This window comes from Neophocaena asiaeorientalis, unplaced genomic scaffold (genome assembly GCF_003031525.2).
Source record: "Neophocaena asiaeorientalis asiaeorientalis breed wild unplaced genomic scaffold, Neophocaena_asiaeorientalis_V1.1 scaffold86, whole genome shotgun sequence".
Classification (NCBI taxonomy): Eukaryota; Metazoa; Chordata; class Mammalia; order Artiodactyla; family Phocoenidae; genus Neophocaena; species Neophocaena asiaeorientalis.
This window is the reverse complement of record NW_020175039.1, coordinates 6,335,807-6,363,587: the sequence shown is the minus strand read 5'-3', so window position 1 is coordinate 6,363,587 and position 27,781 is coordinate 6,335,807. Positions and strand designations below refer to the sequence as shown.

Here is a 27,781-nt window from a genome sequence, read left to right as displayed (position 1 = left end):
ATGTGGGATCTTCCCGGCCCGGGGCGTGAACCCGTGTCCCCTGCATCGGCAGGCGGACTCTCAACCACTGCGCCACCAGGGAAGCCCCCCACAACTTTTCTTTATCGAAAGTTACTCCCAGCATCTCTCCTAAGTCCCTCCAGCTGCCAGGGCTCCACTCAGGGGAGTGCGGCACAAGTGTCCGAGGACGATGGGATCAAATCCCCGCTCAGTAGCTTATTAGCTGTGTGTCCCTGGATAAATCTCAGTTCCCTCGTGTGTAAAGTGGGACGATGACACCTACCACGCAGGATGGTCGGGAGACCAGAAGTGATATAAGGTACCTACGGTGGCTTTCGCATAGTCGGTAGTGGATAAAGGCAACTGTTGTTATAGTTGTTATAGTTGATAATGATAACAAGTCTCCGCGGGGTAGGACAAATACAGAAAGAAATCTGGCAGAGTGAAGGCGCCACAGCACAGAGGAAAGGAGTCGCCGTGCATTTCTCTGCTGCGTCTGTGACAAGGGTGACGGGCAGAAGCTGCAGCGGGGAACCTGGGACAGGCCTGAGACCCTGGGGACGGAGGCGGGGACAGCTCACCGAAGTTTGGCTCGTTGGGACAGCCCTTGAGCTTGACTCCTCTGGGGCTCGTCTCTATCAGGAAATGCCTCACGAGCTCATGGGTCATGTCCCCTGGGACGAAGAGAAAGAAACGTGGATGCGTCACTGCCCACAGTGTCCTTCCGCCACCTCCCAGCACTACTTCCAACTTCTCCAGTGTGCTGGGCTGTGATGGAGAAAGGGTCACAGCGATAACAGGGCCAGAGCCCTGGGATGGAGAGACCACCCCTGCTAGCCCACCCCTCAAGGAAACTCAATCACAGGGTCCAGGTCATCTTGCTTCCCTGTTCTCTGACCTCAATAATCACCAAGCCCAAGACCTGCTCTTCTGAAGCGTCTGATTAGAAGGGACCAGCTCCCATGAGAATTAAGAGACCTGCCCACCCCACATACCCACCCCTCGTCCTCTGGCAGCTCAGGACCTAAAGAGACTGTAGGGACCACCTAGTCCTGAGGCCCCAGTGGACAAGCTGGTGTTACCTTTTTTATTTTGCTGCATGATGGTCGGAGGGGGCGAAGACACCTTCATGGCCAGCCCATAGGCTCCTCGGAAGGAGTGGCTGTCTCGGATGATGAAAGCCCCTGGCTCCTGATCCTTAAGGAGGGCTATGGCTGAATCGGGAGGAGAGAAGGGGAAATGAGAAATTGATGCACTGGCTTAAGTCTCATCAGGTCTTGAACCTCTTTCTTTCTCAGGTGAGATGAGAGTCCTTAAAGTTAAAATGTAAACACTCCTAAGGGTCCTCCTACACTAGAGTCAGCAAAGTTTTTCTATAAATAGCCAGACAGTAAATATTTCAGACTTTGCAGGCCACGCAGTTTCGGCTACAACTACTTATCACTGCCATCACAGCACAAAAGCAGCCCATACAGTGAGTAAACGAATAGGTGGGGTCGTTCCAAGAAAACTGTCCGGATCTGACCCCTGGCTGGAAGTCACCCTGCCCTACGTCCACACAGACTTCCCTTAGGGGCTGAGGCCTCTCATCTCCATCCCCACAATCCCAACTATGTTTTTTTCTGTAAAATGGGCAAAAATCTCCCACATCATGCAGATGGAGAACTAAGGTTTCATAGTATCTCGGCCAGCCTTTCATTTTGTCCTGGAAAACCAAGACTTTGCTGCTTTTAAGGAAACAGCTACAACCACTGCTTCTGCTGCCCAACGCTTCACTGTGGGGAGGTGCCTCTTACTGTCCAACCTTGGTCCCAGCTCCTCTCTGTGACCACCACCTACTGCAAAGAGGAATGAGTCTGCTTATGTCCCTTGCCCAGGGCAGACAAGGTGGGCAGCCGCCAGCTGTGACCTCAGATGGACCCCAGGACCTTCAGCACCACCCAGCACTTACCCTGCTCTCTGGAGATCTCGGGCTTGTACCAATACTTGGAAGTGTCCTGGACAAATTTCACTTTTGCCCGCGTCTCAGGGCTGTTGTCTAAAGGAGGAGAGGGAAAGAAGGTGTTATGAGTCTCCATCTCTGTCCCCCAAAAAGGTATGTTGGAATTAACCCCCAGTACCTGTGACTGGGACCTTATTTGGAAATAGGGTCTTTGCAGATGTAAACAAGATAAGATGCAGTCGTGCTGGATTAGAGTGGACCCCAATCCAATATGACTGGTGTCCTTATAAAAAGAAGGAAAGGGACAGGGAGACACAAGGGGAGAGTGTCACGTGACGATGGAGGCAGAGATTAGGGAGATGCACCTACAAGCCAACGGACCCCAAGACTGCCAGCCACCATGAGAAGCTAAGATTAGAACACAGTCTCCCTCAGAGTCTCCAGAAGGAACCAATCCTGCCAATACCTTGATTTGGGATTTCCAGCCTCAGCTACTGTGACAGAATAAATTTCTGTTGTCTTAAGCCACCAAGTGTGTGGTCCTTTGTTATGGCTGACCTAGGAAACTAACACAGAAAGCTAGTCTGCTCAGACATCATCAGAGCATTGCTGGGAGGGGCCTTGACCTGCTTTCACATCCTCCCCGTCTTCCAACAACCACCGTGGCTCACGGAGCTGCCCTCCTGTTGAAGACACTGAACAGCATTCTCACCAAGCCAGCGAGAGCCCTACTCCATCCCATCTCCCCCTTTCTCTAGAAGATTCAGACTAAACCCTTCCCGAAGTTTCCCTCCCACCTGCTAGTCCCTTTCTCCGTGGGCTCAATTTCCCAACTCTATCATAACAACCTTGAGGATGAGAGCAGAAAAACACATTTCTGTCCACTTTCCCCAAGCTCCACCTCACTTCCCATATGGAAAGCCCGGGTTCTGCCTCAGGTAGAGCAAAACGATTGCTCCTGCCCTGCCTGGGACAAATAGGAGAAGGGTTGGCCTAGAATTAAGAGGCCATCTACTGAGTGTCACAGACCCCACTTCTCTGGCAGACATCCCCACCCCAGACCCTCTGCAGACTAGGGATGCTTTCATAGAATGTTAGGTTCTGGAGGAGCTCAGAGAGCACATTATCCAACCTATTACTTTACAAGTGAGGAATGTGAGGTTCAGAGAGGGAGAGCAACTTGCCCAAGTCACACAGATGGTCCACAGAAAGGCTCTTGTAAGACCTTCCTAGGTAGGAAGATGCAGCAACCAGTTTGGTGCCAGCTACACCGTATCTTCCTGGCTGGGTATTAGGACATGTGGGTCTCACTCTCCAACCTCTTCCTTCATCCTTTGGCACCAAAGAAAACAAAGGGAGGATGGGGGAGAAGGGTGAAAAAGAATATTCCAAATCTGCATGTTTCCACTCCTTTCGTCAGTGAGAGGCTGGAACAGAGGAGCCTGTGCTCACGGTGCTGTAAAGTTCAGGGCACAGACCAGAGATGTGTGTTAGGCTGTGTGTCTGGTGCTTAGTCAATTTCAACTTGTCATTTACACTCTGCTAGGCTTCTGGGATCTGTTTCTGGAGGACAGAGATGGGGCAGGTCAGCTCCTTTTCCTGGCAGCTGTGCACTTAGCAGGGCCTCTGGGCTAGGCAGCTGGGCTGTACAACTGTGCAAGCTGCCTCTCTCGGCTCCAAAGCCCCAGGCCCTGGGGCTGCTGGGGCCTGTCTAACGAGCTGTCAGAGGTGGCTACAGCCCCATGTGCCTTCCTGTGTTGACTCCCATGGCTATTTTAAGCAAGGAAGATGGTGGGAAACAGGAAATGTCCCAACTACTAGAAGTTCTGCATCCTCCAAGAACTGGGGCTGGGAACCAGATGTCTCTGGCGAGCAGCAGGAAGCAGGGGTGTGCAGTGTCGTTTGGCAGGCTCAGGGCAGGACCTGGGAGTGATACTGAGAATCTGGGCAGCTGGGGCCCATCCCAGGCTGCCTGCAGCATTCTAAATCTTCCTTGAATGCCCCAGGGCTCCAGGGCTGCTCTGTACATAGTCAGGTTGGAGATCTGGCTGAGAAGCTGCAGATCAGCTGACGCCCTGACCTTTTTGTTTAGAAAATGAGCCCTCTAAGTGGAGGCAAAAGATGCCCAGTTCTGACGATGAGAGAAGAATTCAGTGTGCAAAACTGCGTGGGCTTCAGTGAAGCCGGGTTGGTAGAAACTAGACTCCAGTAAAAATGCTTAACCCTCGGCCTTGTGCCATATCGCTCCGGCTGCCAGATCTATTATTAGTGATGCGCGCAAAGTGGGGATCAAAAGGTGGGAACCGTGCTGTGGGCTGGAAAAGTAATGTGCAAACTGGGCAAAATAATACCCGCTTTGCCAGGTGGCCGCGAGGACTGATGAGATAGTCCTTGGCTCAGAGCCTGGCACAGAGCATGTGCTCAACAAGTGGTGGTGGCTACGATGATGGTGAAGATCATTGTAACAGCAGTGCCATCGTCGCATCTACCTCCTCATCCCTGCCCCCACTGCTGCCACGACCACAGCTCCAACTCCCATTACACAGGTAAGGCGTCTGAGGCCCAGAAGTTGGTGATCCACCCGAGGTTGTGTCTGCCAAGGAGATGTCAGAACAGAGACTAGCACAGGTACCCTAACTGCTGGGCTTCATCTGTCAGCGGGAGAGATGACATGGAAGGAGGGCGCACCTGGCATGGAGTACTTGGAGAAGTCGGGCAGAGTGTGGGAGAAGGAGACGGCGCTGCCGCCGCTGGGACTGGACATGCCGCTGGCGACAGGCGAGGAGGACACCTTCCCATTGACGGTGGCATAGTTGGGGAGGCTGCCCGCTCGGTCTCCCATGGACATCCTCCGCTTCTCTGGCAAGACCGGTGTCGGGCTCCCTTGCCGGAAGGCTGCTGAATCTGGCGAGGGGGAGGTGGCGGGGTTGCTCAGGCCGGGGTAGTAGGCAGGGGACACAGGAAAGGAGGGCGTGGAAGGGGCCTGGTAGCCCGAGGCGCTGCTCTGTCGGGACAACGTCGGTCTCCGGTCCTCAGGGGTGGAGTAGCCACCATAGGCCACCTGCTGGTCCAAGCTGGGGCTGCCGGAAACCACAGATCCAGACCCTCCCAAGTGACGGCCCAGGCTGGGGCTTCCGGGGCTGGCTACTGCGTTGCCATGGAGACTGGAGGCCAGGTTGCCTTGGTGGGCCCCAGGGTGCCGGCCCAGGCTGGGGCTCCCTGGAGTGGTGGCCACATTGCCATGGAGGCTTGAAACCTGGTGGGCCCCAGGGTGCCGACCCAGGCTGGGGCTTCCCGGAGTGGTTGCTGCACTGCTCTGGGGGCTGGAGACCGTGTTACCATGGAAACCAGTTCCGGGTGGACCCATCACCTGGCGCTGGCTCAAACTGGGGCTGCTGGGGGCAGCCATGGCGGGATTCACGGCCCGGCGGACAAAGCCAGGACTGGAGGGAGTGTTGGTGCCCACTGTCCTGTGCCGAGCCTGAGGGCTCCCAGGCGCCACGTGGACACCCGCCACACTGAACTGAGACCGGGCCTGGCTTTCCAGGGAGCTGAACGGCTGAAGTGAGTAGTCGGGGCTGCTGCAGATGCTGCCCGCAGTCGGGAGAGGAGAAGAGCTCTGGTAGCTTCTCTGAGCCAAAGGGCTGGGCTGGCCCAGGCTGCCGGAGCGGAAGCCAGAATCCAGCAGAGGCTGGGTGGGTGTCCGCGGGCCCTGGTCGCTGCTCTCCCCTGATGGGAAACTCCCCACTGAAGTGCTAGAGAGAGACGGGTCAGGTCAAGATGTCACCAAATGGCATTTAGTGAAGGACAGGCTTTCAGTGAACCCTCAGCCCTCCCTCCAACCACTAATAATGACAATAAAAGCTCCCCTCACATGCACAGGAAAGTTAGGGCTTTGATACGTCACCCTACAGACATCAGAAGACAAAACTGAGGCTCAGAGAGGTTAAGCAATAGGCTCACACCCACACAGCTCATAATAGACCAGGATTTCAACTCAGCTGTGTCTAACTCCAAAGCCCATGTATCCTCAAGCACCACCCTGACTGCTCAACCACAGGTCAGAGCGAGATCTCTCCTATCGAAACTGAAGGTGGCTGTCCTGTTGCCCCCTCCAGCATCACAGAAACTGAACACTGGAGAGGGGGTTAAACCACTTGGATCCTGTTCCTACTGGAAGTATCCTACCTTGACTCAGTTTCCCCAGGTGTGCTATCAGCATCTTTAAGCACTGAGAGTGTAACTGGGCATCCATCCCTGGGTAGCTCCAAAACAGCAAAGATGAAGAAATCTCACAGGAGATTTCAGCTCATTATAAGATCTGCATTCTAGCCATTGGATCTGGCCACCAATGGAGCAGGCTGCTTTACATGGTAATGAGGCTCCCATCATTAGAAGCATTTAAGCAGAGACTGACCAACATCTTGACCCAAATGCTGTGAAGGAAATTTCCTCCATTGGGAGGTTAGATGAGCTCAGAGGTCGCTCTCAAGTCTAAGACTGATAAAATTCAGTTCAGAGGGCACTGTACCTGGGGGAATGGCCACAGTCAAAGGTTCTCCTCTGAAGTTAAGTATTGATACAAGACCATGGCCTGTGAGTTGGGAAACCTGGATTCTGCTTGTTAAAAGTTTTCTCACGTGTAAAATGAGGGAAATAGGTTAGATGACTCTGATTCCTTCCAGACCCAAACTTCTATTCCTCGATGATATGGCAGGAGAGACAAAGGTTGACAGAGACCACGCATAAGCAGCAGCTGCAGGGAGGTAGCAGGCAAATTCTGCACCAGCAGTCCCTGGGGCAGGGGCGTGGGGAAGGTCCTTACATAAGGCGATGCTCCAAAGCCTGGAGCCGCAGACTGGAAGGAGTCTGGAGGCTGGCCGGCCACACCCTGGGCCAAGTTGGATAAGCTCAGGTCCCCTGGGTGATGTGAGGTGGGAGGGCTAGGCACGAGCCAAGGACAGGGAGAAGGGCAGGGGCCAGGCCAGGACAAAGTCTACCTCGCATCCCAGAAGGGGCCAAAGTGGAACACCACTTCGGTACAGAATAACCTGGATTCTGAGGAATGGGGGGATAGGTCAGGCTGCACAGCGGGGGGCTGGGGACATGGAAATGGAGTTCTGGAGGAGAAGCTGGCTTCCTGAGGCCTGCTGCGGGAGGAATTTGGGGAGTGAGAAACGGTGAAAACTTCCTAATGTCAGCACTCCCTGATTATCAGCCAGGGTGGCTGGAGAGGTGAGGAAAATCTCCTTTCCTCTAAAACAAGAATGCAGTTCTGCCCAGAGGCAGACCTTTCCAAAAATGGAGCCATCAGGAGGCTGGGGAGGGGTAAGGTGGACTGGGGTGTGTGTGCTTGGCTTGAGGTTTCAGATTCTTAGGCTCCAGAAGAAAAGTGCCTCTGCTCACCCACGGCCCCCGCCCCGACCCAGGAGGGGTGCATTACACCGCAAGCTTGGCACACCCCTCCACATGCAGAATTGTGAAGAGGTGGCTGGACAGTTACCGGGCCCCGTGGGGTCCCGGGCTGGGAAGGGCAGTGGACATGGGAAGGGATGGTAGGGGCAGGCTCCCCTCCTGGAGGCGAGTTCCGGCCTCCAGGCAGGCTCTCTGGGGCCCCCTCCCCGCCTGGCACCCTTTGCCCTGCCTAGGCTCCTCTCAGGGTCCCTCTCCTATGTCGTCTTCCCTGTCTCCCCATCATAAAGCCTCACCACCACCCCCAGTCAAGCAGCTTCTCGCTGCACCCCAAACACAGGAGCCTCACTCTCTGGGAAATTTCAGGCTACCCTTTCTGTCTGACCCGCCTCAGAACGCCAGCCAGCCATCCGCCAAGACATCCCTCCTCTCACCCTACAGCAACCCCTCACCCGAGGCCGCCACGCCCAACACCTCCACACCCGCCGGCTCTGTCCTTGCTGTGCTGTCCTTCTGGAAGGGCCGTTCCCTCCCCCTTCACCTTTCAACCCCTGCTCATCCTTCTGGCCTCAGCACAAATACTTTCAGCCCCCAGAGACCCTCTCTGCATCCCAAGGCAGAAATAGCAGCCTCTCGCTCTGAGCTCGTGGCTTAAACATCTGCTCTGGGCACATCTGACTCTCACCCCGTGACCGTCAAGCACCATAACGCAGGTCTGTGGGGAAGGATAGAGATGTGGGTTCCGGAGCCAGACACCTTCGGTTTGAATGCTATTTTTGCTATTATGTAGCTGTAGGACCTTGAATAAGCTACTTTATGTCTCTCTGCCTCAGTTTCCTCTTCTGAGAAGTGTGAATAATAATAGTACCTACCTCATAGGATTGCTGTGAGGTTTAAACAGGAAGCACTTAGCAAAATGCCTGGCACATAGGAAGCACTCACCACATAGTAATTACTCGTGTTCAATTTTAAACTTGGGGGAAGGGGACTTCCCTGGCAGTCCAGTGGTTAAGACTCCACATTTCCACTGCATGGGGCACGGGGTCCATCCCTGGTTGGGAAGTAAGATCCCGCATGCCACGTGGTATGGCCAAAAAATAAAAATAAAAAAATTTTTTTAAATTAAAAAAAAGTGCTTCCCTGGTGGCGCAGTGGTTAAGAGTCCGCTTGCCAACACAGGGGACACGGGTTCGAGCCCTGGTCCGGGAAGACCCCACATGTCATGGAGCAGCTAAGCCCTTGCACCACAACTACTGAGCCTGCGCTCTAGAGTCCGTGAGCCACAACTACTGAGCCTGCGCTCTAGAGCCCGTGAGCCACAACTACCGAAGCCCACGTGCCTAGGGCCCGTGCTCAGCTACAAGAGAAGCCACCACAATGAGAAGCCCACGCAATGCAACGAAGAGTAGCCCCTGCTCACCGCAACTAGAGAGAAAGCCTGCGCGCAGCAACGAATACCCCAACACAGCCAAAAATAAATAAATGAAATAAATAAATTTATTTTTTAAAAACTTTAAAAAATAAATAAATAAACCTGGGGTAAGGACTATGCCTGGTTCACCTTCATACTCTCCCTGGGGAGTTGGCACTCAGGAGACGCTCTCACCATGCACCCCGATGAGCTAGTTTCCCAGGAACAGCAACCTGGATGTGATTTCTGCCTGTCCACGCCCTAGACAGATCCAAGAGGCCTCATCTGTGCTGTCCCAGGCCTGGATCTTCCTCCCCACTTACCTGTCAGCGCTGAGGATGGGGCTGCTGGTGGAAAGGGGGCTGGGGGAGACAAAGGAGCCTCCCAGGGGCCCGTTCCTCAGGGGTGTCTCGCGGCCATAGGCCTGGGCAACCGGGGCGCTAAAGCTCTTGGGCTCAGGATCCTGAGTCCGGGGCCCAGCCACTGCCGTCCGCACCACCGACTCCACATAGCTCCGGGGCTCTGGAAGGGGCAAGGGGACAGGGATTGAGTCTGGATCCACGGGGGTGCAGTGTGGACCCCACCCAACCTCCAGGGAGCCCCCTTCCCCAGGGCCTATGGGGACAACCCCAAAAGGACAGCCAAGCAGGCAAAGGGCAATTCTCCAGGGCTTCTGCCTTCCCAGGCCCACCCTCTTCCCAGCATCTTGGAGAAGCTGTGAGAGTCCTCAAGGAACCTTTAACCGGGGCCTCGTTCTGAGAATCTTCCCAGAAATGGACCCCAAAACACAGCCATCACAGAATCCTCCCTCCTAGAGCCAGGATGCTCATCCTTCACTGGTATCCCCTCTAGCTGCTTCTTTTCTATGACCTGCTACCCAGGCCCCCAGGCCCTTCTAGGCTCCCCAGGCACCGCTGGAGTCTGAGCTCTTCGTGGACCCCAAGCTCCAGCCCAGCCGTGCATCTCGGGACAGCTTCAGGGCTCATGCTGGCTCCTCCCCACACCCAGAATCCAGAAACAGGCTTGCTGGCCTAGCAACAGGCCTGTGCGGGTGAGTTACGCCCAGCCCCTGCATGCCAAGACACACCCACCCACCTTGCCTGACACACTTAGCATTCCTCCCGAGACTGACATCATTATCCCACTTGGTGTTCAGAATGGCCTGAGAGGAAGGCTAGGCGGGGGAGGGGGGAGGAGCAAGTGCCAGAAAAGTCATTTTGCAGATGCAGACGCTGAGGCCTGGAGAGTGAAGTGGCTGGAGGCACAACCAGGACTCAGGTCTCCCGAGCCACGCCAACCCAGTGCTGTGCGCCCCTCCCAACCCCCCGATCCCGGCCTCTGAAGCCAGCCCCCAGACTAACTTGTTATCAAACAGGAAGAAGAAGCAGGGCACTCTGGGCTTCTCCAGGGACAGGATCAGGGATAGAGGACGTTCCTACCACCTCCAAACCTGGCACCGTCCCTGAGGACGTCCCAGGGGGAACATGATCTGAGCACACACCTACCCTCTGCCCACAATTAGGGCATCCGCTGAAACCAGCCTCAGAAATGGAAGAACTGCAGAGTCTGTGCAGCCCTGGGGGCGGGGGCAGGGGGCAGGCCCCTGGAGCCTCTGCAGCCAGACTGTGCTGACCACTGAGTCAGAGAATCGCCCCCTCCCCTCAGCCCAAAGAAAGCTTTACTTTGGAAGGAGCCCAATCACCAAGGCGTTATGGGGCCGTCACGGGCCCTGGTCTCTGAGGTGACTTCCAGGCCTGATATCCTGCATCCAGGCCCAGAGGCCTGGGGACCCAGGGAGAGGATGGTCCTTTAGAACAGGGCCCTTTACGGAGGAGGCCTGCGGTCTGCATACAACTCCAGCCAGAGGCTGCCAGTGTATCTTTTAGTTTCCACACGGAGTTCCCTCCAACCAACAGCAACAGTGAATGGGGCTGGGGCAAGAGGTCTGCAAAGCGACAGGCATGGGGCAGTCTATTCCAGGGACCCAGCCCAGGGTGACACAGGACCAGCCACCTCGGCACCCAGAGATAGAGTCCACGTGGGCTGAGGCCAGCAAGGCGCCCTCAAAAACCCCCTCATCCAGCCCAGGCCACCCGCCCACCCCACAGAAGCCCCAGGCCACAGCCCCTCCAAAGGCAATGATGCCATGCCGTGCAAGCCTGAGGCCCTGCTGGAGCAAAGAGACGGGCAGCACACTTTTTTTGAAAAGCGCCCGACAGTAAATATTTCAGGCTTAGAGGGCCAGACGGTCTCTCTCACAGCTGCTCAGTTCTGCTGCTGTTATCGCGCGAGCAGCCACAGACAATACATTAAGCGATGAGCATGGCTGTGTTACAATAAAACTTTCTTTACAAAAATAGATGATGGGCCGGATTTGGCCACAGACTGCTGGCTCCTGATGTAACCTGTCTGCTCAGCCCAGAGAGGTGGAGCGATTTGCCCCAGAACACACAGCCAATCAGCGGCCACGGCTACCATCTCCTGACTCTCAATGCTGTCTCCGGGTGGCCTAGAGGGGCCACAGCTTCCTGGGACACCCGGAGTTGGCTGCTACCCAGAACTCCAGCCCATCAGCCAGAGAAGACCCAGCTCCACAGGGCTATTAATAATAGTAAAAATAGCAAACAACTGTATGAGGCGAGTAGAATTTGGAGAATGTAAGTGTCTTGCCTGGGCCACACGCAGACTGTGGCAGAATCGGCCTAGGAACACAGGCAGTCTGGCCCAGGTCCTGCTCTTGGGCCCTGCACATACCGCCAGGTGAAAATCAGGGAGCCGAGAATTTCAGTGTCTTTAGCCTTGGGGGGCTGGCTCCGTGCTCTGGGGTAACTCTGACAGAAGAGACCTCAGACAGGACCCCTCACGCCCACAGAAATGGCAATTGAGACCCAAGGCCAGAGCCCACCTTCCCTGCCCATCCCTCACCGCGGGGTCACTCTCTGAAAACTCCTCCTGGACACCTCCAGGCTCTCGGCTTCACGCTGGTGCCCGCAGTGCTTAGCACCCTTCTCTCCCACCCAGAGATGGCAAGGGGATCCATCTGCTCCCTGGCAGCCCCAGGCTCCTTGCTGATCTGTATTTGCAGTGCCTGGCACACAGTAAGTCCTCAATAAGTTTCTGTCCCACAAACTAGTAGATGTGTGACCTTTACCCTCCGCCCCACGCACACAGAGATGCACAATAACTAAGACCTAAAAGGCACACATTCGTTTTTCTCCTTCTCTTGAATTCTTGCTGACCCCAAAAGTTCAAGCTAAAATGCACGTGGTGAGCCCTGAAGTCGGTGATCTTTTCCACCTGCTATGTCCTTCTGATCCACTCCCCAACCTGCTCTGTGTCCCTGCAGGCCAGCTTTTACCGACCGCATCCCCCAGACCCCCGGCCTCAGGGCTCCACACGGCTTTGACCTTCGGCCGCTGGCTAGTAGGAGACACTAGGAGGGGATGGGGGGTGGTGAGGAGAGAAGGTCAAAGTGCCAGGGCTGCATCTTCCACCCAAGATCCCAGCTCCAGTCGGGGGCCCTCTCCTCCGGCTCCCTCCTGGTTCCTCCAGGCCCGGCGGGGGCGGATGGCTCCCACCTCCTGCTAGGAGGGCCACCCGGTGGCGGGATGCTTCACCATCCCTCATCGGTTTGCCCAGACCTTCTAAATAGTCCATTGTCTCCTCGGTTGCCCCATTGGAATGAGCCAGCTGTTTCCTGCCAAGACCTGAAGTGGGTAAGCAGCTCATATTATATTCCCAACTCACATAAGCACCCCATCCTGTAAAAAAGTACGCATACCGCTTTTACCAGCAGTAGAACTGAGGTAAGGCTGCCCACACCACCTGGTGCCAGAGTCAGGACCGTGCCAAGCCTGGGACCACAGATGCTGACTCCCATCTGCTCTGTTTGCCATCACTCAAGGCTGCGTCCCCACTAACTCCTTCTGGGCCAAAGTGACAGGAGCCTGAGTGTAGTTTGCACAGAACATCAATGGGACTGTATGTTAGAAAGTTTGGAGATATTAGAAAACCTGAGATCCTATAGGATGGCCACATTCGTAAGGCATCAGGCTTGTGAGCCCCGTCCCCACTCCCATCAGATCCTAAGCTACAGAGGAGCTCTCAGAGGACTCAACACCTGAACTTGGAGGACAGGACTGCTTACCCAGGAAGAAGCACCAGAAGCCATTCCCACCACGAAGGCTGGAAACAGCCCTATGAGTTGAGGTGGCCAACTAGCCGGGGGGCTTTGCTCTGAGGCTCGCAGCCTGTGGATTTCAGGCCCAGCCCGCCCGGCTCTGCCCTCACCTTACTCTCTACCTCCATCCTCTTCCTTGGCTGGCTGACCTTGCAGGCCCAAATCAGGGGTAGAGATTCACTCAATCTCTCTTCCTCATGAACCCAGAGCAGGAGGGCTCTTTGGGAAGATATCTGATTTTCCAAGTCCATCTCCAGAACTGTTCAAAACCAACCTTTTGGGCCAAAACATCCATTTTCCCAAGTTTTCAGACTCAGATTTCCATATTGAAAATACCTCCCGTTTCCTGTCTGTCCCCATCCTCCCTCCCTCCTCCCTAGCTCAGTACAACATACAACCTGTGGGCTCCCCCTTCTTTCACTTACTGGAGGGGTGACCTGGAGCAGGCTGCTGAACGTTTCTGGGACTCAGTTTCCTCACGTGTAAAATGGGAATGAGAATACTCACCTGCCCAGCTAGGATCGAGTGACAAGAGAAGGAAAGTCCCTTCTAATTCTTTCCACTAGTTGCAACGCCGGTTTATAAGCAGCCCCACCGTTGCCCACCTGTACCCGAACCGTGCCTGTGCCTGCCTCCCTCTACCCTCTCTCCTGCTGCTTTCCTCCTCTCTGCCGATCCCAAGCAGCTGCACCCAGAGGCAATGGGAACTGGGAAGGGCAGGAGAGGAGGGGCCGGGGAGGGTGCTTCGTGTAGAACATTCCAGGAGCCCAAACCCATTCCAAGTGGCTGTTGGAGGCTGAGAGCAGCTGGACATGAGGCTGAGCCCCACCAGGCTGGGGGCACTGTCAGCTCTTCACCCACACCTTGAAGTGCATTTCCTGCCTCCCAGAAAAGGTTCTTTGCCTGGAGAGAAAGGGTCTGCCCACTCCAAGTGAAATGAAGACATGCGGATGCGGGGTAGGGAGGAAGTAAAACCCCCCGAGGCCCAATCCAGGAGCTCAAAAGTTAGAATTCCAAACTCTGAGATTGGGCCACACAGCCCTCCTCTGAGCTCCCATCATACCCTGTTCCTCCCCCAGCTCAGCACTTCTACCTTATGCAGAGATATCTGTCTTTACCAGGTTAGCTCACTCGTCTTTAAGCCCTCAGTACCTAGCACAGGACCTGGCACAGAGTAGGTGCTCAGTAAATCTGTGTTGCACAGCACTGCCCGAAAATACCCAGATGCCACAGTACACCCATCACCGAGGATCTCAGAGCAGGAAGGATCCCCAGAGGGGCCATCTCTAGTCCACTGTCTTCCTTTGTGCCACATCCATCCCATCTAATCATCTGAACAGACAGAATCTAAGCTGAATGTTCCCTGTTCCCGTTCCTCCAGGAAAGAAGGTTCAGCAATTTCTTTCCCTGTTTCCCCACCGGGAAGATATCCTTGATATCTTGAGGATATCATGCCTTTACTGTTACAGGCTTTCTTCTTCTCCTTCCTTCATGGAGAAGGGTACCCAGTGAAGACACTGTTTATGTTTAGAGGTTGTGCCCCGTACGATCACATGGAAAGGGGCAGCCTCCATGGGCTGACCCAGCGTAGGCTCTCAGCCGTGCCCCCAATTGACTGTCTGGGCCTGGACAAGTCATTTAACATCCGTACATGTCATCTCCTCATCAGCAAACTGGGGTTCCTGCCACCTTCCTCACAGTGCTTCTGTGATTATTAAACAAGATGATGTGACAATGACCCACACAGTCCTGCCCCTGCCTGCTGACCCTCACTCTGTACCACACTCCCCGCCCTTGCTCCATGGAACATGCTGTTCCTCCCACCCCAGGGCCTTTGCACATGCCCTTTACCTCTACATGGAATGCTCTTCTCCCATCCCAGTGTTACTGAGTTAATGTTACTCACCCTCCCATCTTACTTCTTTTATGAGCCAGGGTCTCATAAAACTGTATCCCTTCGCTCTGGAGCACTTATCTCAATACTTAATTCTCGGTGATAATTTAATTCTGGCGCCGGCTCATGAATTTCCTCCACGAGATTAGGAATCATAGTATGCTTATCATTATAGCTCCAGAGTGCCTGGCACATAGGAGGCGCACAAAATATTTGTTGAATCAACGAATGACAGAATGAATGAATGTAAAGCATTTAGCACGGCACACTGAACGGAACAGACTCCCCTGAAGTCTTTTTTCCCCTAGCTGAGTAAGTCTGTCTGTCTCTGATTAATTTTCCTCACAAGCATCTTTTTCTGAATTTCCCATCAGAGTATCAGCAGGGAAATCAAGCAGTGCTTCAGAGGGACAGCAAAGTCTGACCCGGGAGGTGATGCGCGAGTCAGGAAAAACAGAATGTCCCCTGCCTCCACCCACCTCCCTCCCCAGGGAGGGGGGATTGACAACAATTCCGATCCCCATGCTAGAATCCCAGGGCATGGCGCCTGGAGGCAGGAGGAGGGCTTTGAAACAGCCCCTTGATTAGGAGACAGGAGACCAGTAAGTCCAGTCTCGGCCCTGCTTCCTCTTAACTGTGAGCTTGGGAAGATGCCCCACCCTCACCCCACAACACAGACCTCAGCTCCACATCTGTGAAAATGATGGGTGTGGTAGAGTTGAGCCCTAAGAACCTTCCCCTGCAAACTCTGTGGCTCCAGGACAGATGGAAAAGGGTCAGAGGGCTTGCGGCCTTGTAGGCCTAGATTCTCTCATAAGGTGCAAGGGTCAGGTGTCACTTCCGATCTGTTGAAGTGTCACCCCAAAGTGGGGAACACACAGCCAGGGCCTGTCACCCTCAGACCTTCCCACTGGAAAGCGTGTGGGTCCCACCAGTCTGTGGAGATCAGCAACCACGAAGGGACCCAAGAGCTCCTGTGTGGGTGTGCACCTGGAACACAGCACACGAACACTGGCTCCAGGCCCCAGCTGATTCTATACTCCTGTTGGGAACCAGCAGTCAGCCACCAGCTTGGGGGAGGTCCTCTCCCCGGGTATGAGGTTGACTGGGGGTGAGGCCCCGCTGTGGCTCTCCCCATTCTGGGATCTGTTGTTGGGGGGGGGGCTGCCTTGTTCTGCACCCCTCAGGCAGCCTGGCATTGTTGCCAGAACTCTGGCTGGCTAGGAGTGAGCAAAGCTTTATGGGAAACTCCAGCCATCTTTTCTGGGTGATGGCAGATTCAGAGGGGCACAGCCCATGCCCAATTTGGGGATAGAAAATCAAGGTAATGAGTGCAAAGGGAAGTGGGAAGTGGGCTTAAGAAACCAGATGGAGGAATTCCCTGGAGATCCAGTGGTTAGGACTCTATGCTCTCACTGCTGAGGGCCCAGGTTCAGTCCCTGGTTGGAGAACTAAGATCCCACAAGCCGTGGCGCAGTCAAAAAAAAAGGAAGAAAGAAAGAAACCGGACGGAGTGTTTAAAGAAACCAGGCCACACAGCTCCAGGGCCAAGGTGAGAAGTCAGAACATCTAACACATCCAAGCTGGAAGGTGCTCAGTGGAGCCCACCTCGTCCAAGCAAGCCCGGTAGAGACGGGGACATGGATGCCCAGGCCACCCAGGCCGCACAGGCCGGCATTCCCCTCATTCCACCTGCTGCTCTGAGGCATCATTGGGGTTATGTTCCTAATAAATTAAAGGCCTTCAACCCGCTTACATACCCTCTCTGCTTCTCTGTGTGCGACGCGAGTTCATCTAAATCAGGGGTTAAGCCAGGACACAGATGTGCTAACTCCTTGAACCTGTCACAATTATGTGCACGGATATCCAGAGGCATCTGTATAGGGGTGAGTCCATAGCTTTTCCAAAATCCCCAAAGTCATCCAAGATCCCAGAAAGACAGACGTCCTACCGTCTGTGTTGATATGAAACCAGGCAAGGGCTTCAAGAAGGCAACTTGTGGCTCCAAGACAGTGGCTCTGAACCGGGAGTGGTTACCCGCCATGTTTGAGCCATTTTGATTGTTGCAACTGGGTACCCGCTACTGGCGTGTAGCAGGTAGAGGCCAGGGATGCTGCTAAACATCCTACAATGCACATGGCAGCCCCACAACTAAGAACTGTCCGGCCCTAAGCGTCGGTAGTGCCGAGGCTGAGAAACCGTGCTCTGAGCTATAAATGTGGGGCTCACCCAGGAAATGGGATAAGAAAAACCCGCCCTCTGAAGGGGCTTGCTGCACCCCAGGCAGATAGGCGGAAGCACCGCCGGGGGAGGGCTGTTTTGTCGTCAAGGTGGCACCGCACTAGCGCCTGGACCCGCACTCTGCGGCCGTGAGCGCCTCAGTCAGCATCTGAAGTGAGTGACAGCTCAGCACAGGGGTGGGGACCAGGGGGCTCTGTGCTGTCACATGAGACCTGATCAAAGAAGAGAGCTGGCCCCCCGGGTCAGGCAGAGCAAACGGAGTGAAAAGCCATTCCCAGACCGGAGAGCGCGAAGCAGCAGCATGGCGATGCCACACTTACCTTCAGAAAGCTCTCTCACCACCTTCCCCTCATCCTCGTCTGAGGGAAGATGGGAAGAGAGGTGAGGAGGAAACAGAGGCAGGTGATGGAGAGGAAGAGCAAAAAGGAGAGAGAGAGATGGATTAACGGCTTATTTCTTGAGAGAGAGACTTTGCTGAGAAAAGGGAGGTGGGAAAGCAGGGGTGAGATGGGGGCAGAGACGGACTCTCCAGAAGGGCCACAGGGTGAGGGGTGCGGTCCACCCAGACGGGGCCCCGGGGCTCCAGGGTGGCGAGGCACTCAGGGCGCACAGCTGAGAGAGGCCTTCGCTCTTGGGAACAGCAGGCCCGGTGTCCTTGTCACAGCTCCCGCGCCTCAAGCAGGAGTGTGCTGGCCTGGTGACAGGCAGCCCCCCTCCCAGTGACCTGGTGTCCCTGGCCATGCAGACACATCCTGAGAGGGAGGCTGTGCCCTGCTGTGTCTGCGTGGGTCACACCTGCACGCCACTGCACGCCTACCTGGCTGGATCAGTCTTTTGGTAACTAAGGAAAAGAAGCAAAGCTGTCCCCAGAGTCCCAGCCCAGCCCCCAAACCAGAGTCTAGGGAGCAAGTTTCTGGGCTCAGCCTGTTGGAAACGGCCACTGAGGGCCCAGGGCCCCCACTTGCTCCTTCCCCACAGGGAGGAGAGGAGCCGGGAAGTGTGACGAGGTGTGAGCCGGTGGGGGTGTGCGGGTACACGAGCGCCTGGACGCTGGGGGGTGGAAGCCAGGCTTCCGGCAGAGACCTAACCGACTCCAGGGAAACAGGGCAGGCCTCCAAACCCCCATGTCAGAGGATGCTGGGAGCAGCACTGACCCCACCAGGCAATGGCAGGAAGGCTACAGAGATATCCGTCCCCCTCAAACCCCACACAGAGAGCCCCACCGAGGCCTGATCTCATCATAGACACAGAGCTAGGCTGCCACCTTGTTTCCAGAAGGGTCCTGAGAACCCACCAGCTCTGGGCCCTGCCCAGGACCACAGGGGTCCTCCACCCCCCCACTCCTCCCTCCAGCCTCCCCGACCACCTCCCTTCCCACTGGAACCACTCACCGCCGGTGGGGTGCAGCAGCATGCTGGCTGGGTTATGGGGCTTCAGGCCCAGAGCAGACAGAGGTGTCTTGGCCAGACCTGGAGGGGAGCGCACTGCGCCAAGAAGAAGAGGCGAGACCCCAGGAGTGAGCGCAGGTGATGGGCTGGGGAGAGGACCCCTCCTGAGTCTGGGCACGTCGGGGAGGGTGGGCAGCCGAAGGCTGAGCGGACGAACCAGCCGCAGCCCCGGGGACGCTGCTGCGGCTCCACTGCCTCTCCTGTCTCTGTGTTTCTCCACAGTGTAAAGGCTAAAGGAAGTCAGCAAATGGCCCTGCCCCTCAACCTCCAGAAAGTAATTTCTATCCCTAGGCCCTGAGTTCCTTTGCTACGGTCCCTCCGCATGGCCGTGGTTTATAACATACACGCTGGTTTCTCGGGTGCCCTCTGCCTTTCCCTGTTATTCTCTCTCTAACACCCTTCTCTCACTTTCCCTATCCACCCCCAAACAAACAGGCACGCACAAACATACACACACACACACACACACACACGCACACACACGCAGGCACACAGGCAGATGGACTTAAAGAAAATGGAGTGTCAAGACAGCACAACATGTAAAGGACAGAAGGAGGAGAAGAGACCACCAGCAGAACCAGCCCTGAGTCCCCAGGCTCGCCCTCGGCCACAGGTCTTTGGCCCCCAGCCAAACAGGTCTCTTGCAAGCCCCACGAAGAGAGAATTTCTCAGCAGGGGGCTCTCTTGACCGCCAAACCTCAGTGTTTGGAAGAGGGAGAAGCCCCATCTCTACAGTCCTTGGCCAAGAGCACCACCACCCCACAGGAGCCCCAACTCCCTCCCAAGCCGCCCGTCTGGGTTGGAAGTGTCACATGACACACAAGGTCAGAAAGGGCGGTCAGGCTTTCTCCCATTAGCCAAGGACGTGGCTGGACTCCGAGCTGAGCTGCAGGGCGGTTGCTATGCCCAGTCACGAGATTTCTCAGCGGCAGCTGCCACGTCTCCTAACACACCTCTGAGGAGAAGTAAAGAAATGAGCTCTGTGTCTCCGGCCGCAGCTCTCGGGACCCTGCAGAGGCCATAGCTGCTGAGGACATGCAGCCGCACAGGTGTGCCAGACCCCAAGACTGCCTGCCCCACACAGATGGCCTCAACAGACCAGCTGTGCCCCTTGGGTGCCCAGGTCGCACACAGCAGCTCCAGGACCCTCTCTGGCACCTCCTCCCTCTCCCCAAAGACAGTGAGACCTGTAGGAAACTAAGCCCCCAAAATATAATCTCCCAATGAAAGCAATTTAAATAACTGATGTGTGCACATGCCGGTGTACACATAGGTGTCTGTGGGAATAGAGAGGCATCGCAAGAGTCCAGATTGGTGGCCCACCCCTATGCTCCACCCTAACCCTGAGATGCCCAACAGACAAATACAGCAGAGGGGACAAATATGTACAGACACAGACACCTAGCCGTGGTGTAGGTCTAGGCCTGCATGCCCCTGTGCATCCCTCTTTCTCTCATTACACACACACACACACACACACACACACACACACACACACACACACACACACCCACACACACACACACGCACGCACAGAGGTATCTTGCAACTTTGAATGTGATTAATTATGGAAGAATGAGCCCAGCCTCAGAGACCACTGTCCGTGGAATGACCACGAAGCCTCTCCAGCCCACAAGTTTGCATGAGTTTGCCCAGCGGGTGCAGCAGAGGCACAGGTGGACCAGTGAAAGGAGGTGAAGGGGACAAGGGGACAGAGGCGGTGGGAGGTTTCTCTAGGCTCCCCTCAGCACCTCCAACTCCCTAATCACTCCTGTCCTCAGTCCCCAGGCATCTGGCCCGTCTGAGACAGACAAGTGGGTGGCCCTGAAGGCAGGCAAGGCTTGGCTTCCTGAGAGAAGAATTCCTCACATTTCTCCGCCTCTGGGCACGGAGGAAACCTCTAACTTATCCTCCTTGCCCCGGGCTCTCTCGGGGTTGGCCAAGGGGAGAAGGGGAGGGAAAGAAGAATGCGAACAGAAACATGTGGCAGAACCCAACTCTAGCCCCAGCCCAAATGGCTTCATCCCAAACAGGGTGCTGGCCAGGATCCTGGCTATTTGGACCCACAGGGAATTGGAGCAGGTGTGAAGGTGGGGGGTTAAGACCAGGGAGAGACCTTCCACGAGTCATAAAAGGCACAGAGCTATCTCGAGCAGATTGCCCTGGGCTTGCACTGTCCAAATATGGTAGCCATGAGCCACATGGGACTATGGAGCACAGGCGGTGTGGCCAGTCTAAACAAAGTTGTAAGTGCAAAACACACAGTGATTTCAAACTTGTATGAAACAAGAATATGAAGTATCTCTTTATACTGATTACATGTTGAAATGATATTTTAGATCCTTGGTGTTAAATAAAATCTATTAAATTTAATTTTACCAGCCTCTTTTTAGATTTTATTTTAAAAGATTATAAGATATCTCATTAATATTTTTATTTCGATTTACCTATTGAAATTATAATACTTTGGATATTTTGAGTTAAATTTAAAAATCATTACAATTAATTTCTCCAGTTTCCTGTATGTTCTTCAATAGAGCTATTAGTAAATTCTCCAGTGCAATCATGGCTCATGTTATTTTTCCACTGGACAGCACTGCTCTAGGGACAGCCATGGCATCCACTCATAGCTTCAGCCTCCTGCGTGTCCAAGATGGTAGCCAACACGAGTTCTGTTGCCACAGGGGCCAGGTACTAGTGTCACATTCCTCCCCTCTGCGGGACAGCCGACCACCAGGAGAACGCATGGGCAGCTCCAACTCCCCTGTCCTCACCCTCCTCCCCTCTCAGCGGGACAAATGAATAGCCTGGGCAGGGCCCACCTAATCTGATCCTGGAGCATCGCCAGCCTCTCTACCTCTGCCGACCCAGGCCTCTCACAGGGACCCTGAGTCCTTCACAGCCTGGTACTGCTTTCCATCACTGCTTTCCCAGGCCTCCTCCAGCTCCTCCTCATGTCTCTTCTACCACAAAAAGGAACACCGCCCCTCTCCTGGGCTCACCCAGGTCTTCTCTTTGGGTAAAAATGTCTCTGCCCTTCAGGGATTTGCCTCTCCTGTGAGAGCATCAGAGGGATACAGACTAAAGGCTCCTGTCTGGAAGCCAAGGGATGAATGAGATGGGGATATGGTCAACCTGAGGCTTCTGAGCCTTTCTTTCCTCGGTGGAACCTAAATAGGTTGCCTGAAGTGGAAGAGGTACCTGGATGCAAACAAAAATGGGGATCAGAAGCATGAAGGTCAAGGGGTGTCTCAGAGACACACCAGCAGGGCACAAAGGGTCCCTTCAGGATGGGGGATGTTTTGCACATAGGATGCGAAGACTCTCAGCAACCAGCAAACTCCATAACGTGGGAGCCCACGGGCCCCACAGTAGGTCAGTACGGATCCCAGGACTGTGGCTGCTGCATCCTTAGACGTGTGAGCGTGGACGGCAGAAAAGAATAGAAGCGGGGGAGGGAAGCTGGAGTAAAATGAGCCATAGGGATGGGAAGCGGCAGGTTCTGGCCCCTCCCAACTTTGCCTGCACCCCCAAACCTGGGTGCTCACACAGGCCAGAGGGGACCCAGGGAAGGCAGGCTGAGTGTGAAGTTCTTACCCCCACTGGACGGTGGGCTGGTCGGGGAGGTTCTCTCCATCTCCTCAAAGGCCTCCTTGTAGCTGTGCAGATGGGGCTGCGGAAGAACAAGGGAGGAAAACAGTGGCTGTGACCCTGAGGAGGAGGGGCTCCCAGTTAACCAGCCTGACCACCGCCCTCCCCTGGTAAACACAGAGGTCAGAGGGAGATCCTCACCAGCCGTGAGCCCAACAACTCCTCACAGCCAAGAGAATAGAAAGTGGCTATTTGCAAGGCCATGGTCCAGCAGCACCTGCCTTGGGAATATTTCACAACAGGGCCAAAGAGAAGGCGTTGAGGGCAGGTTACAGAAGGCAAGAGAGAAAAGATGTCCAAACGCCATTTATATCCAGAATGACTTGTTAACCCGGATTTTATCAAATATGGGCCACTCGCATCAGAATCTTCCAGGGTGCGTGTTTAAAATGCAGATTCTTGGGCCCCATCCCAGGTCTAATAGGCTAGAATCTCTGGAGGGGGACTTGGGGGATCTACATTTTTAGTAGATTCCCTGGTGATTGTTATGCTCGCTAAAGTTTAAGACCTACTTCCTCAGACTACTGAACGTCTCAGAAATACAAACAATTTGACATTGAAATTTGATCTCCCAAGAAAACCACACGCCTAGAAAGGGCTCAAAAACAAAGTCAGTCTCTAGGATCTGGCTTGGAGTTTAGAGACTATGGTCACCTACATCATACCCAGGATCCTTACCACCCTACTAAGGGGTGCCCTTTAGGAATCAAGAAGGGAACCTCAGTCTCTGTTCATGGAAGAAGTAGGGGCATAAAAGCTATTTAGGGAAGGAAATGGGCTCCAGATTCCACAAGCCTGAGAGGAGACCTAGGATGCAGGGAGGAAAAATTACTGAGTTTACTGACAGGTCATTGCAGCCCAGTTAACCATCAAGTTCCTCAATAGTTCAGGTGGGCTCCGCTACACTCTGTGGCCCCAGGATACGGTCCCAGGACTCACCTCTTTGGGCCGCCCTCCAGGATTGAGAGCGATGGTGAGAGCCAGCTCTGGGGAGACGCACTGGACAGGGGAGCGAACCCCAGGACTACGGGGGGATGCAGGTTCTGGTGACTGGTTCTCGTACTGCCCATCGCTGGCCGCCCGCCTCCGGAGAGGTGCTGGGGGCTCTGCAGGCTGCTTCTCCCGAGCTTGCACCCCTGGGAGGAATGGCAGGACACAGAGGGCACTGAGCGTAATGTGGGGAAAGGATCCGTCGGGCCTAATTCCCCCAGAGAAGGCAGTGCATCTTAGCCCTGGGGGCCCAGCTGGAGCTGGGCTTGTCTCCCCTCAGTACATCCTCCCACCAGCCTCCCTCTGCCCACACCCCGGTTTCTCTGCAGGGTGGGGGATCGGCTTAGATTGGCTGGCCTTCACCACGCATCTCCACTCTGCACAGGGTTGGGGCTCAGAGCACAAAGGACTGATACAAGAAACAGATGTCAACTTCTTCCAAGCCCCGGAGGCAGAGGGCCAGAGCTTCCAGGCAAAAGAGGGAAGGTGGAGGGAGGAGAATCAGTCTCCAAGGCGACTGCATCAACCAACAAGCAACACCAGGCCCGTGGGGAAGACTTTTGGAAAGAATGAATGATGCATCATCTTGCAAATGGTGCTCCCGAGAAGAAACCAAGAAATGACTAAGTCTTGTCACAGTGTCCCCAGCCCCAGCTGGCCCCCGGAATACTGCTGGCCTTCTCTGGGATGGCCCAACCCTCATCCAGTGCACCTCTGAAAGCTCCTTGCCGCTTCCTTTATGCCGGCCCCTTATCTGTTCACCCTTCTCTTGCCCCAAAAATGGCCCAGGTTCCAGCCTGCCTCTCCCAGCAGAGCAGCAGGCAAAGAGCCTGAAGCCATGCGCCCCATCTGCTTCTGTGCGCTTCCCTTCCATTCCGCAGGCCTGGGGATGTTGTTAATCTCACCCTCCTCCCTTCCCACTCCCTCTTCCCACAGCTGGGCTGCCGCACGAAACCCATTGCCTCACTGAGCTGGCTCCAGAATCCTAGAGAACTTATTCCCCGGGGCCCAGAGGCCAAGACCCAGACTGAGGGCGGGCCCCTTGCCCTCATTATCCTGCAGGAGGAAATTCCCAGCCCTACTTTCACCACCACCCAAGGGGGCAGGTGAGAAGAGGTGCTGGGAATTATCAAAGGTCTTATGAGACCCTGGCCACAGCAGCCTCAGGCCAGCACTTGTGAGCAGACCAACCGCCTCGTGGCACACGTACACACAACACACACACACACACACACACACACACGCACACACAGCTGGCCCCAGGAACACGCCAGCTCAGCCAAGCAGAAATCACCCTAATTCAGACTGAATCACCATGTACCCTCCACAGTGGGGTCTGCATGGCCCTGGGGGCCCTTCAGCTCCAGCCTGGAGCAGCCACTAAGGCTGTCATGACAAGCACAGGCTGGGAAGCCTCCCTACTTGTCATGAACAGCAGGATGCCGGCTGCCAAGTCTAGGGATGGACGCATACTCTCAAACACTCACACCATCACTCCAAGTCATGCACTCATATATTATCTCATGATTAGGAGCCCCGTCTGGAGAGCACATGTAAACGCAGAAGGTAGCTGGGTGGGGCGGTGTTCTTTATTTTTCGGGGGGGTGGGCATGTTCTGAGGCTCCACTTCGGGCTCTTCGTTAATCAGAGGCAACCTGCCTACCATCTCAACTGAGGAAAAAAGAGCCCTGGCTAAAGACAGTAAACCAGACTCACAACTGCTTTACTTAAAGCAAATAAACCCCTTGCCTCGAAGGACCTTTATTTTCAGAATAGAAAAATGGGGATCGCAGAGTCCTAACCAGGGGCTGCTATGATCATCAACACGGATGAAAGACGGGGCCTGGCTCTGAAGGGTGGGGCAGCAGCCGGGACCCTACAGCAATCCCAGGCTGCCAGCCCTCAGAGAAGCAGTTGCACCCTGACCGGCCCTGTCCTTGGCCATGCTCCCCCCACCATCGAGCCCCCTTCCCCCTCAGGCCTCCGGGGCAGCTTGGTCCAAAGCCGCTGCTGGTTCCACTCCTGGCAAAAACATTAGAGAGAAAGAGACGTAGCCATTGATTTTCTAATAATAACCGTGACAAAGGAGGCCCATTTGGGAAAGGCCCTTGGGGTTTGGAACCAACTTCAGCCCCAAGGTTAAAAGAAACGCATTAGGGCTGCTCTCAGTTCCGGCTGGCCCAGACCCGCAGCCTCTTTCTGGCAGGTACCCGTGCCTCTGCAAGGGGTGGCCAGTTTCCCTGTTTGGGGATCCGATATCTGCCCTTGAAAATTGGGTCTGTTTCAATTCGAGGCCCTAAGTCTCCCAGAGGGACAGAAAACATTCTCCCCGTTGCACCCAGAACATCCCCCACATTCTGGGGATGCAGAGGGTTGCAGCGGCCCAGAGAAGAGGCGGGACTGTTGGAGGGGCTTCTGGGCTTTGGAGGATGCGAGACCTGGCCCAAGGCAGTCAGACACTTGAGGGTAATCACACCTCTCCAAGCCGCCTCTCCACCACCACTGGAGTGGGACCGGCTCTGTCCAGAGGCAGGGGGGATGGACAGGTTGCCGTCCAAAGAGCTAGGGTCCTGCAGGGCAGAGCCTCCCTCTGCAGAAGGGGGAAGACCCGGCATACCACTCCCACGGGGACAGCCCCTCTCCCGCAGAGCGCCCACGGCCCCAGTGGCCAGCCTGGGCCTCTCACATTGTTTGAACACAGTGTCCCACTGTTGTCTGCCTTGGCAGTCCCAGATCTGCCCCGGAGCGCCTGGAGAGCCATGTTCCCTCTCTCTTGTCTCTCTCTACGGGAGGGGAGACGGGCCATGGCAGAGGGGAGAGAAGAGAGCCCCATTGTTCTTCAGCCAAGTGGGACGTCGTCTGGACACAAGCTGACAGCCAGTGTCAGAGAGAGAACACCACTCCCTCATGTCCCAGAGGCTGACGGATAATAAAAATAGACCCCCACTCCCCACCGGCCTCCTCCCCTCCCCCACCCCCGACCCCAGGACTTTCTTGGTCTCCTGGCCCCGGCCCCGCTCTCAGGGCCTCCATCTACATGCCCCGCTCCCTGCACACACACAGGCACACGCGTACACACACACGTACAGACACGTGTGGGCGGCGCACGCAGCCTTAGCCTGGCAGGAACAGTGGTGGGTCACAGTCACCCTCAGAACCTCCATGCTCAGCCCTTCCCCAGCAGAAGAACGGGGGCCAGAGGAAGCTCACGAAGAAAGGGGGAAAGAGAGGCAGGCAAGGGACTCTGGAAGGTCCTCCCAGGAAAGCTGGTGAGTCCAGCCCTCTAGCCCCGGCAGCACGAGGAGCGGCCAGAAAGTGGCCTTTGGATTAATAACGTGCTACATCCAGAAGCCCTTTGTCATCCTCCAAGGGCTGCTCACACACTGTGGGCATCGGACCTTCCCCTCCTCCTGGAGGACAGTGGTCACCTCAGCCCGGGGCCTCCACATTGACCACCAGACCTGAAGAGCAAGGGATCGGAGCAGCCCCGTCTCCCGGGGTCCTCCCTCTGCTCCCCAGGATGGTATTGTGCTCCGGGGAACAGCTGGCTCCAAGGCTCCCCTAAAGTGGGCTGGAACTGAGGCCGTGACCCCCTTCATCTCTCACACACACACACACACACACACACACACACACACACGGGCAATTCTAGGGGCTGTAGCCCTAACACACATCAATACACCTGGTTAATAGATGGAGCATGGCTGCCCACCACCCCCGAGTTCCATGGACATATGCCCTGGTGTCAGGCTTCATCACATGCCTCCCCTACCCGCCCCAGGACTGGCCACTTCCACCCCGACAGACCCAGCTCTTCTTTCCAGCCTTCCAATTTCCAAAAAACTGGATTCCTCAGCTCCAGGTGGCGGGGCTGGGTGTCCGACTGCTTGCCTGGGGCTCCAGAAGGGAGGGGATCCGGGAGGCCACCTGCTGGGCCAGGGCACCAGAAAGCCACACGGCAACCACACTAGCAGCCCCAGGGCAAGCCATGCCAGCTCCCCTCAGGACCCCCCAGAACTGCCCAAACCCCCAGGCCCCACCGAACACTGCACTCCCCACCACTGGGCCGAGAAAAGGTGGAGGGACAGGAGAGGAGGGGGACAGGAGGCATTCTGCTAGAACCATCTCCCCATTATCCATGGACTGGGAGAAGGAGGGGCCGTGAGAGCACCAGATATTGCCACTGGGAGTCAACAGTTCCCACCCCACCCCACCCCCAAGGCTTTTCCCGGAACTGCTCAAGGCCACGGCCTGGGGTAAGCCTGAGTACACCGTCTTCTCCCTGCCCTGGGCCTCTGGGCTCCGAGGAGCAGAGAAAGGATGAGGTGATTCCCTCCCCAGAGCTAAAAGTCTAGGGGTTGTGTGTCCAAGAGCTGGTGGGAGATGCTAGTGGATGACATCGCCCTCTAACAGAGCAACGTGACTCTTGATGGAGGGTCCACCATGTTGGGGCACATCAAGCCACCATGCAAAAGGCACGTGGCAAGGCTACGATCCTCCATTTGTCACATTGGGAGACAGAGCTCTGAGCAGTTCAGAGACTTGCCCGGGAGTGTCACAGAGGAGGTCACAGGAAAAGCCAGGACCACACCCAGGGCTTCTGACTCTTGGC

General features: G+C 55.5%; 1 protein-coding gene across 8 annotated transcripts in view; it reads right to left on the bottom strand.

The window, feature by feature from the left end:
* TNS1 (tensin 1) overlaps nucleotides 1–27,781 on the bottom strand; it is a 207,197-nt gene that overhangs the window by 13,180 nt on the left and 166,236 nt on the right. For 6 of the 8 annotated variants that reach the window (XM_024763297.1, XM_024763299.1, XM_024763298.1 and 3 more), the window contains 8 exons: nucleotides 23,119–23,315; nucleotides 22,126–22,201; nucleotides 18,472–18,564; nucleotides 9,089–9,287; nucleotides 4,631–5,697; nucleotides 1,952–2,038; nucleotides 1,083–1,214; nucleotides 582–674 (listed from right to left, as the gene is read on the bottom strand). In XM_024763297.1, the coding sequence (XP_024619065.1) occupies nucleotides 582–674; nucleotides 1,083–1,214; nucleotides 1,952–2,038; nucleotides 4,631–5,697; nucleotides 9,089–9,287; nucleotides 18,472–18,564; nucleotides 22,126–22,201; nucleotides 23,119–23,315 (1,944 nt within the window). Of the gene's footprint in view, nucleotides 1–581; nucleotides 675–1,082; nucleotides 1,215–1,951; nucleotides 2,039–4,630; nucleotides 5,698–9,088; nucleotides 9,288–12,343; nucleotides 12,473–18,471; nucleotides 18,565–22,125; nucleotides 22,202–23,118; nucleotides 23,316–27,781 lie in introns of all 8 variants that reach the window. The other 2 variants (XM_024763304.1, XM_024763300.1) reach the window with 2 other exon arrangements.